The following is an 11687-nucleotide window of genomic DNA, read 5'->3' as shown; positions in this document are numbered from 1 at the left end:
TTCTGGAGTTTCTCACCAACCATTTTGGGGGTTAATGCACTAAAGATGTGAGCAGCAGCTGCGGCGGCCCCTCAGGGGCAGGAATTACCTTGTTGTGATAAGTTCTGCCTCTAGGGGGAGACTCGTACCACAAGGATTTGTAGCCTAGAGATCAGCAGGAGCTGTATAAACACTGCGCACTGAGCTCCCCCTAGTGGTGGCTCCATATGGAGGGGGAAACAAAAGAACGTTGGGGTAAACACAAGGGGGGGGGGGGGGGCCTTAAGACGCTCCATTCTTAACATCAGTCTTAATTCATTCATTCATCAGTCCTTCACTCCAAAGTTGCAGGAAGGCGCCCACAGAAGTGTAATGGGCAAAAAAACCAAAACAATAGGCATAAGAATCCATGTTTGGGACTAAAAGTCTGACCCAACAGTGGCTGAAACCTACACAAGAAAATAAAGGGCAGTGTTCACACATGTCACTCATATCGCCCATATGTATCTTCATCAGAACTGAAGCATCCAGACACTATGGTGGTATACACTCCTATTCATAGGATTCCCTCTCTGAGCCTGCACCTGATGGATCATGTTCTGAGGTGCAGCGCCCCCTGTGGCCACCATGTGACTATCCCCCTGGACTCCACCGCTCAGAGCTGAGGGCCACACACCTATCCCCTGGGGCCCCACATTACACTCCTGCTCCATGGGTTATAAAGCCCAGTCTACCCCTGACACATTGGTGGCCCCTCCTGTGAGATATCAGCTCGCTGTCAGGAGAGGGTTAATGGGGCAGCAGCCGTGTAAGCGGAGATCGGCGAGGAGCACATGCTGACCAGGGACAGCTATTTATAAATGTCCACATGACCCAGCGGCTGCACAAGCCAGGACAATGAGGGCAAAAGAGGCAGAAAAGTGACCGGGCCCCATCTGCAGGTGAGAAGACCCCGAGAGTGACTTATAAAGGGTGAGGGGTGCAGAGATACCAGGATGGGAGGGGACAGAGAGTGTCTGAGGGTGCAGAGATACAAGGACAGGAAAGGAGGGGGACGCAGAGGTCATAGTATAAAGACTGATACACAGGACAAAAAGAGGTGCGGGCCACACTGTCCCTGAGCCATATATACTACAGAAGGTATACAGGGGCACCAGGGTCATGGCTCAGAGCTATACACACTGTGAGGGGTACAGGGCGCACCGCATAGAGACTAATGTGAGATCCACGTGGGGTGTGGGTGCACAGTACAGATTTAGGAGGGGGCAACACAGGCAGAAAGCAGTGATTATATACATTGTAGAAGGTATACAGCGGGTGCTGGGGTCATGTTACATAGGGAGGTATAGTCACTGACTTGTGCACTTCTGCTCAATAGTTACATTATATACCCTATATACACAATGCATTATATACATTACATACACTATATATACTAATCTGCAATATATACTGCTTAAAGTGCACAGTATTTACTGCTGCAACCTCTCCAATACTGAGCCCCCTATAGTATGACCCCTCTTATAGTGTGAGTAAACTTTTAAACTATGACCCTATCCTATATCATGACCCCTCCAATGTTATGACCCATCCTATACCATGACCCCTCCTATACTATGATCCATACCTCCCACCCATTCTGGAACCAGTAAGACAGTCCTAGGCTGTGGGTAATATGGGCTGATTATTACCCTAGTGCCCCTGCACCCTTCATAGTGTATATCCCTCTGTTATTACCCTGGTGCCCCTGTACCCCTCATAGTGTATATCACTCTGTTATTACCCTGGTGCCCCTGTACCCCTCATAGTGTATATCACTCTGTTATTACCCTGGTGCCCCCTATACCCCTCATAGTGTATTTCCCTCTGTGTTATTACCCCAATGCCCCCTGTACCCCTCATAGTGTATATCCCTCTGTGTTATTACCTCAGTGCCCCTGTACCCCTCATAGTGTATATTTCTGTGTTATTACCCCGGTGCCCCTGCACCCTTCATAGTGTATATCCCTCTGTTATTACCCTGGTGCCCCTATACCCCTCATAGTGTATATCTCTCTGTGTTATTACCCTGGTGCCCCTGTACCCCTCATAGTGTATATCCCTCTGTTATTACCCTGGTGCCCCTATACCCCTCATAGTGTATATCCCTCTGTGTTATTACCCTGGTGCCCCTGTACCCCTCATAGTGTATATCCCTCGGTCTTATTACCCCGCTGCCCCCTGTACTCCTCATAGTGTGTATCCCTCTGTCTTATAACCCCAGTGCCACCTATACCCCTCATAGTGTATATCCCTCTGTGTTATTACCCTGGTGCCCCTGTACCCCTCATAGTGTATATCCCTCGGTCTTATTACCCCGGTGCCCCTGTACCCCTCATAGTGTATATCCCTCTGTGTTATTACCCCAGTGCCCCCTATACTCCTCATTAGTGTATATCCCTCTGTATTATTACCCGGATGCCCCCTGTACCCCTCATAGTGTATATCCCTCTGTCTTATTACCCCAGTACCCCTGTACCCCTCCTAGTGTATATCCCTCTGTCTTATTACCCCGGTGCCCCTGTACCCCTCATACTGTATATCCCTCTGTGTTATTACCCTGATGCCCCCTGTACTCCTCATAGTGTATATCCCTCTGTTATTACCCTGGTGCCCCTATACCCCTCATAGTGTATATCCCTCTGTTATTACCCTGGTGCCCCTATACCCCTCATAGTGTATATCCCTCTGTGTTATTACCCTGGTGCCCCTGTACCCCTCCTAGTGTATATCCCTCTGTCTTATTACCCCGGTGCCTCTGTACCCCTCATACTGTATATCCCTCTGTGTTATTACCCTGGTGCCCCTATACCCCTCATAGTGTATATCCCTCTGTCTTATTACCCCGGTGCCCCTGTACCCCTCATACTGTATATCCCTCTGTGTTATTACCCTGATGCCCCCTGTACTCCTCATAGTGTATATCCCTCTGTCTTATTACCCCAGTGCCCCTCCTAGTGTATATCCCTCTGTGCTGTGTCCTTGGCCAGGGTATTTGGCATTTCCCTGATCTTGAGCAGTTCTTGTAAACTTCTCTCTTCACAGCTGATGACATCTGAATAATTTCTGACAGAGAGGACAGATCGACGACCATGGTGAGTAACATGATGATCACTCCTACATCTTATCACTATGACACTGCCATCATGCCGGTGGCCTCTAGGGGGCAGTCTGGTTAGTGGCAGCTGATCGCCTAGTCTTCTGAGCTCCCATAATGCATTGCAGTATTTACATAATGCAGCTCCAGAAATGAATGGAGGAGAAAAATGACCTGATGAGCAGACAATGGAGAGGTCAATGGATCTTATGAGCTCCTAGTGTTATATAGTGATAGGAAATTATGTTTTTTACAAATTTTGATCATATTTTTTCTTATGGACCTTAGGGAAGGACCCAGCGGCCTCCCGCAGGGCAGCACAGGCACTGCCAGAACTGCTTCAACAAGCGCTGCAATGCCCCTGTCAACACGGGCACCTCCTGTGTAATGATCAGCTGCAAACTCCACTGTGGCGCCACCTTCCACATGTGCAAAGAGGAGGAACATCACCTTCTGTGCCCCAATGAGTGGGTGCCCTGCCTGAACTCTGTCTTTGGCTGCCCCTTCTCCATGGCTCGATGCAAGCAGGCGAAGCACCTGAAGGTCTGTCCAGCTAGTGTGGTCTGCTGCTCCATGGACTGGAACCGGTGGCCCACCATCGACAAAGACAAGACGCTTTATAAGAACCTCCTGCAGGAAGAAGCTGAAAGTCTGGACGTGGCTCTAACACTCAGAGACCAGAAGATTCTCTTTAACTCCTTGAAAATGGCTCCTCTTTATCCAGAGCTCTCAGAGGATCCAAAAGACACGATAACCTCAGGTCTATCAGAGGCGGAGCAGGATAGTGGTGCCACAGGGGGCTCAGATCCTGCGAACGTAGACGTGCGCAAAGAGGAGCCTGGTGGACTGACCCAGTTTGAGCGAGAGGCCCTGGCTCGGGGACTGTATGGCTTAGATTGTGATAAATTCAAATCGTGGGACGCTATGTTTAGCAAAGAGATGAAAGCGGCCGAGGTCCTTCAGTCTGCTACGGAACAGGCCAGTGGCAGCAAGCCACCTGACACCAGCAAACAACCTGACAACAAACCCAAAGAAGAAGAAGGGAAAAATCAAGGACCAGTTGATGGGAAAAAATCTGAAGAAATTGCAAAGTTGGATATGGTGAATCTGGAGAAGACTGGGTTTGCTCCTTGGCAAGAGGGCGTTCTGGAAAGACTGAAGTCTGAGGTGGATTGTGGCAGTTACAACATGTACCTGGTGCACCATGGCAGCATGCTGATACGATTTGGACAGATGGCTGCCTGTACCCCTAAAGATAAAGACTTTGTTTATGGTCAGCTGGAGCCCCAGACTCTGAAGACTGTGCACACCTTCAAAATACCAACAAGCTATGGCGGAAGGAGAGCCAGACTTGCGGATGAGAGCCACAAGAAAGAGAAAGCTCAGAAACTGGTGGACACGTCTGACCTTGGAGTCCCAGTAGACAAGCTGCCGCTGACTGATACCATTTACTCTACTTTACTGGTGGCCCTCGAGAGGGAGCTGAGGGGTCATGTTGTATCTCAGATGAAAGCCATTGATGGCTTGCTCATTGAGTTTGGAACCCAGACCTTTGATTTTGGGGTAGATCCATTCACCAACAAGACAGTTTTACAAGACCTTCTTGCCGAGAAGAACATGAGGCGTTTAGGCCTGTGCTTGGACGTAGAGAGTGAGTGTGTGAGCAGTAAGCACAACAAGTCTAACTCCTCCTTCACGTTCTCCTGTGACCTCTTCTTTCGCCGGGATGAGTTTGCTTCACATTTTAGGAACGTCCACTCTGACATACAGTCCTGCCTTAGTGGTTGGTTCCAGCAGCGTTGCCCACTTTCCTACTTGGGTTGCACCTTTCTTCAAACAAGGTTTGGGACTGCGGGACAAAGGTCACAGGTCATCTACAACAAACACATGAAGACATTTGCAATAAAACCACTGGTTGATGAGACTTTATATGAAGGTGTAAGACCTAATCTGTCTAGAAGCCATCGAGGGAAGAGCAAGGACTCTCTGAGCAACCTGCCGTTGGAGGTCCTTCAACATATCGCCGGATTCCTTGACAGCTTCAGCCTGTGTCAGTTCTCACAGGTGTCTTCCCTCATGAGAGACATCTGTGCCTCATTGTTACAGGAGAGGGGGATGGTTCACCTGTACTGGGAGAAGAAGACTTATTCACATGGTGGATCTTCATGGAGATGTCGGAAAAAGGTTGGCATGTCCTTAGTTATGGGTTTGGGGGTGAATCTAGATATATCCATAGATAATACATAGTTGACAAGATCTGAAAATAGTTTTAAGGGAATGTGGGTGTGGCCTCCCAGAATATCCAATGTATTTATTTATTTTATAATATATTCCGCAGCACGTTACAGATATTGTCTATCACTGTCCCCAGTAGGTCTCACAGTGTAAATTCCCTAGCTCCCAACAGTGCTAACCCCTGAGCCCCCAACACTGCAAATGCCTGAGCCACCAACAGTGCTAACCCCGAGCCACCAACAGTGCTAACCACTGAGCCACCAAGTGTTAACCCCTGAGCCACCAACAGTGCTAAACCCTGAGCCACCAAGTGTTAACCCCTGAGCCTCCGACAGTGCTAACCCCTGAGCCACCAACAGTGCTAACCCTTGGACCACCAACAGTGCTAACCCCTGAGCCACCAACAGTGCTAACCCCTGAGAATCCAACAGTGCTAACCCCTGAGCCACCGACAGTGCTAACCGCTGGACCACCAACAGTGCTAACCCCTGAGCCACCAACAGTGCTAACCCCTGAGAATCCAACAGTGCTAACCCCTGAGCCACCGACAGTGCTAACCCCTGGACCACCAACAGTGCTCACCCCTGAGCCACCAACAGTGCTAACCCCTGAGTCCCCAACACTACAAATGCCTGAGCCACCAAGTGTTAACCCCTGAGCCCCCGACAGTGCTAACTCCTGAGCCCCCAACAGTGCTAACCCCTGAGCTACCATGCAATTTTCATGAAAGGAAGGATCAGTATCATATAGTGGACCTCAAAAATTTTTAGGTAGATGACAGGTCAAAAGATCTGTATAATGCCCCCACACAATATAATGCTCACTTTACCAGTCCCACAAAGTATAATGCCTCTTTTACTGGCTTCCCACATAGGATAATGCCACCTTTAAAGGCCTCCACGTACAGTCCCTGACAAAAGTTCTGTCGCTTCTCCATGTTGTGGAATCAAAAGCTTATAACCGGACTTTAAATTCATCTATTGGTTTTAGAAATGACTCCTATGAAAGCGGAAACCTCCCAAATGTGTTTGCTATTAAGAAAATAAATTGGCTTCACTGGCGAAATATTGATCATTTAATGAACACAGAAAGGTCAGATTTTGGCAAGACAAAAGTGTTGTCGCTCACATAAAGTAATGTGAAAATCAAACCAATAATTCAGTTCAAATACAAAGATATGTTTCATAACATTGGTGAATGACGTTGTGGTGCTATTAGAGCCATAGTTAATATTTTGTGTGACTTCCATGAGCTTACAGGACGGCATCCATGCGTTTCGACAATGATTCATTCAATTTATTGATGAAGTCATCAGGAATAGCGAAGAACGTTCCTCCTGAGCAGTTGTCTTGCGGGGTCTGCCGGACCTGGGCTTGTCAAAAACATCTCCAGTCTGGTCAAATATTTTTTTTAATTCTTTGTACTTGACGTTGAGACACATTAAAGGTGCAGCCACCTCTGCAGTGGATCTGGTCTTCAGCCTCTTGATAATCAAGGCTTTGGTCGCAGGGTTGATTTTTGGCATGTTGTCAGAGGTGAAGTTGCAGTTCAAGTGAAGGTTTGGGGTGCTGGAGTTCTTTTTATACACCCCCACTAATTAACCGATCAATTAGTGAGCACTGGCGAGGCTGTACACTAGGATTGGGGGCATTATTTGACAAGGCGACAAAACTTTTGTCTTGCCAAAATCTGACCTTTCTGTGTTCATTAAATGATCAATATTTCGCCAGAGGGTTAAAGCTTTCATATTTCTTAAACCAATAGATGAATTTAAAGTCAGGTTGCAAGCTTTTGATTCCACAGCATGGAGAAGCGACAGAACTTTTGTCAGGGACTGTAGGATAATGCTGTCCTAGCATTCCCTGCTCATAAAGTATAATGCCCCCTTAGTAAAATGCTTCCTTTACCAACTCCCAGACAGTATAATGCTCCCTTTCCCAGCCCCCTCACAGTAACAGTAGGCCATTACCTATACGATTATGCCAATAATGAATGGCCTCTTCTCATTGGTCTCCCATCCTGCCACCACACATCACACCCTGATGCTGCACAACAGCAGGGTGAGAGGTTGTAATACTGTCCAGCATCTGCAAGTAATGTGAGTCCGCTGGAGGATTGGGGAGACGCTCTGTGCAGGATTGTGGACTGGTGAGCAAAATATTGGCTGCTATCTATTGGAAGAAACAACGGAAAAAAAAAACACCTGCAGTGCCCAGGATAGTGCCCGGGACACATACTTGTTGGGACTGTATGGCAGTATCAGTACTGGGTGTTTTCACTATAATTGCAGCATTATATGGATTATAGTCAGATATGTTAGTAACTTGCAATAAAAAAAGCAGCGGTTACAATTCAGGTCATCACACAATTCCCCAAAATTTTCTGTATAATTTAAAGAAAACAAGAATGGGATGATCTGGAAATCACCTATAGCCAGATTTTCTACACAATAGACCATAGAAAACCGATGAGAAGGCGCAAAATACTCAATAGAACATTGAATATAATTTGCAGCATTTTTCACACACCGGCCTAAAACCTTTGCACATAACCGTTCATATACAGTGTCAGCTGCCAAATCTATAACTGGATTTGATTTTGTAAATTCCACCGGTTGATCTTCAGAATCTGACATTAGATTTTCCCAGCAGACTTGTCAGAGCTTCTACTTTCACTTTCAGTATTCTAACCTTATACCTATATGACAGCTCCACATTCTACTGGAAGATAATAACATGTAATAACTTCATATATTACCGTATAATAAAGACTTATCACCATCTGACTCAGACTCTGGTCTCACTTTGTGTTCTGCTAGGACAGGACACAGACAGCTGAGGGCCCCTCGTGCAGGAGCAGTTATAGGCCCCCCTGACCCACTGGTCCCCTGTCCAGGGTCAGACTAGAATACCAAGGGCCCACTAGAGGAAGTCATTCTTAGGGCCCACCTTTCAGCTAAGGCTTTGTTCACATTTGTTGATTGTTGGAAAATCACCAAATGAAAAAGTCCTGCAAGCCTGACCCTCCAGCAGTGTCAGAACGGGCCCTTGGAGGATCTTTCAGTGGGCCCCAGCCCTGACTTATTATTAGGGGATCGCTGGGCAGTGGCTCCTTGCTGCAGAGTTGCACCGGCTCCGGCTCTGCCATTAGTTGACTATATAGAGCCTATTTATAACATTGGGTGCTGAATCCAACAGCACTGATTACTCAGGAATGGAGGGGCGAGAGTCTAAAGTTGCCAAGAGTTGGTGGTTAGAATTTTTAGGAGCACCCCCTAATGAGCAGTGACATTATCTCCTGTATCCACCCTGCTGTTCTCCACATGTAGAAGCCGCCATGACGTTGTTTCCCTCCTCGTCTTCCAGGTCTGGAACTTCAGCAGCCTCTTCTCTCCGGTGCAGCAGTGGACGCTCAACGACATCTCCTCCATGTCTGAACACCTGAAGGTTTGTCCCTTTAACACCCAGGAGAAGAAGAAGGACCGATTCCAGCTCCCCAGCCTGTATGGTCCTGAGAAGGAGGAGAAGAAGAAGAAGGAGAGTCTACTAAACCTTAAGAAGAAGCTGCGACCGTGAATGGCGGCACAGGCCTCACCCCCACTGCAAGGCAAAAAAGAACGCAACCGCCATATTCACCTGCACCTTGTGTAATATGGGCTAAGGCTAAGTGTGCAGCTCGAGGGGGTTCTGATTTATAATGGAAGGCAGATGAGATCCCGGTGTCTTCCATCTTATACCGACTTCAATGGCCAGTTCCAATCTGTTCTGTACTATTGTCACGGATCTTGTAATGCTCCATAATCCTTGGAATAGAACGGAGAATCGGAACCCCCTCAGACTGCACACTTGGCCGTGTGAATAATGTCTTATATTCCAGGAGGTCGCTCCATTGCTCTGCTGCTATTATATGATCTCTGGTCTGGAGCTCTTATGTAACATGAATAAAATCACAGCGTGAAATCTCTAATATGTGACCTCAGTGATTGTCGTACACATGAACATCAGTCCTCTGTTAGCTCTTACTGGACAGTCATACTGATACCGTCATTATTAGAGAGATGACACCAGAACTTCTGTCATAATGCCTGAGATATAAGTGCTCGGAGTGACCTCCAGCCTCAGCTTCCCTGCATTACACAAGAGCCCCCCCGGACTCCAGTGAGAATCAGGGTGCAGAATAACAGAGAGGACGGAAACAGTCAGAAAGTAGATGTCACAGAGAGGAGTCAAAATCAGTGACTGAAGTCAGGGCCGGTTTTAGACAATATGTGGCCCTACTGAAAATTGAAAGTGGAACCCCAAATAGTGAGTTATTACACCAAAGCTAAAAAGTCACATTTAGGCTGAAGTTCTACATTGCAAAAATGCATCATCTGCAAATTGAATGAGATTATGGTTAAACCCATTTACACATTGCAGAAGAAATCTGCAGCAGAAGAGCCGTGTGTTCAAAAACCCAACATGTCATTTATAGCGGTATAGCGGCATTTTCTGTATAGTTGAAATAAGGGCTTAAAGTCTGCAGAGGAAAAGTCTGCAAACATGCAAAGAAAAATGTTGTGGAAAAAAAACGCAATGCACTAAGTTTTATGGGGTCTTAGTCTTAGTCAGCCAGAAGGGGGTATACAGGAGGCTGCCCAATGTATATGCTCCTCCATTGTGAGTCCTTTTGCACTTCCCAAATATCATCAAGATTCCCTTGTTTCTGAGCAATTGTAATAATAATTATTATTCAGTGATACCTGTATACATTGCGCCTGTGTCACAGTAATCGCATGTACAATACCACTCATTGCCAGGCTGCACCTCTACTAGTTGTGTGAATAGATGCCAAGTAGATGTGTAATCTGTAGCCTGGGCACCAGTGGCGTAACTAGGAATGGCGGGGCCCCGTGGCGAACTTTTGACATGGGGCCCCCCCGACACCGAAGATCTCGACCGAGTCCCTCCTACGCATTCCTGCGCGCTCTATTATGTCCCATAGTGGCCCCTGCACACAGTATTATGTCCCTTAGTGGCCCCTGCACACAGTATTATACCCAATAGTGGCCCCCTGCACACAGTATTATGTCCCTTAGTGGCCCCTGCACACAGTATTATACCCAATAGTGGCCCCTGCACACAGTATTATGTCCCATAGTGGCCCCTGCACACAGTATTATGTCCCATAGTGGCCCCTGCACACAGTATTATGTCCCTTAGTGGCCCCTGCACACAGTATTATACCCAATAGTGGCCCCTGCACACAGTATTATGTCCCATAGTGGCCCCTGCACACAGTATTATGTCCCTTAGTGGCCCCTGCACACAGTATTATACCCAATAGTGGCCCCCTGCACACAGTATTATGTCCCTTAGTGGCCCCTACAGGACTAAATACTGTCACCCACTGACCGCTATACCAGGACAAATTGTGGATAAAAAAAAATCTGGTCCTGTGCATTACAATTTAGTAACTCCATGTGCCTCATATTAATAGCAGTTAACCCCATCATCTCCCTCACATTAACCCCTGTGTGCCTCACCATAAGAGTTACTGATATGTGAGAGACATGGAGGTAATAATAAAGTATCTTCATTACTATTACCCCCAAATGTCTCACATATCAGTAACTCTTATGGTGAGGCAAACAGGGGTTAATGTCAGGGAGATGATGGGGTTAACTGCTATTACTATGAGGCACATGGAGTTACTAAAACACAAGTAATCCCCCCAAATGCCTGACATTAATAAGTAACCCCAGTACGTACCTGTGTAGCTTCAGTTTCATTTTCCTGGAGCAGCTTCTTCCTCTTCTCTTCTGTGCTGGACGGCAGGGATAAGCCCCGCCTCCTCCTCTCATTGGTGGGCAGAGGACAGCAGAGAAAGGGAGGGGGGGGAGAGGGGGAGCGTCCTGAAGAGCTGACAGGAGCCAGAGCTGCAGCTCCTGTGTCTCAGCCGTTGCTGCAGCTTCGGGGCCCCCTGTTGGTGGAAAGTATTCCACCAACAGGGGGCCCCGATCATTATACTCGGGGGTCCGAAAAGACCTCCGAGAATAATGATAGCAGCGGTAGCAGCTGTCACCGGGCCCCTAATGTCCCGGGCCCTGTGGCAGCTGCTACCGCTGCTATGGTGGTAGTTACGCCACTGCTGGGCACATATGTATACAGGAATCCTTATGGTTGAAGATAACTCTGCCATATACATGAGTCCCCCTTTGACAACAATAACAAAGGATTATGTCCCGCCCTTCCTATTTCCGGTCAAAGATCTCTTTCCGGTTTTGAGAGTTTGCCATGTCTAGCAGGGGTATAGGCATACTGTTTCGTGGTTACGACGAGCCTGCTGCAGAACCTCA

General features: G+C 47.5%; 1 protein-coding gene across 1 annotated transcript; it reads left to right on the top strand.

Annotated features, from left to right (window-relative positions):
• Positions 1–838: 838 nt before the first annotated feature.
• On the top strand, positions 839–9316 carry FBXO40 (F-box protein 40). Its single transcript, XM_075263336.1, has 4 exons — positions 839–920; positions 3064–3113; positions 3404–5299; positions 8716–9316. Exons 2-4 carry the CDS (start codon positions 3111–3113, stop codon positions 8923–8925), a joined length of 2109 nt encoding a protein of 702 aa, XP_075119437.1. The 5' UTR covers positions 839–920; positions 3064–3110; the 3' UTR covers positions 8926–9316.
• The last annotated feature ends 2371 nt before the right edge of the window (positions 9317–11687 follow it).

Source organism: Leptodactylus fuscus, chromosome 2, assembly GCF_031893055.1.
Source record: "Leptodactylus fuscus isolate aLepFus1 chromosome 2, aLepFus1.hap2, whole genome shotgun sequence".
In the NCBI taxonomy this organism is placed as follows: domain Eukaryota; kingdom Metazoa; phylum Chordata; class Amphibia; order Anura; family Leptodactylidae; genus Leptodactylus; species Leptodactylus fuscus.
This window is presented reverse-complemented; position numbering and strand designations above follow the sequence as displayed.

Bases quoted from the DNA above. Each gene is read 5' to 3' on its own strand.
- FBXO40 (XM_075263336.1), top strand. The intron at 5,300-8,715 runs GTTGGCATGTCC...CTCGTCTTCCAG, and splicing joins CATGGAGATGTCGGAAAAAG to GTCTGGAACTTCAGCAGCCT.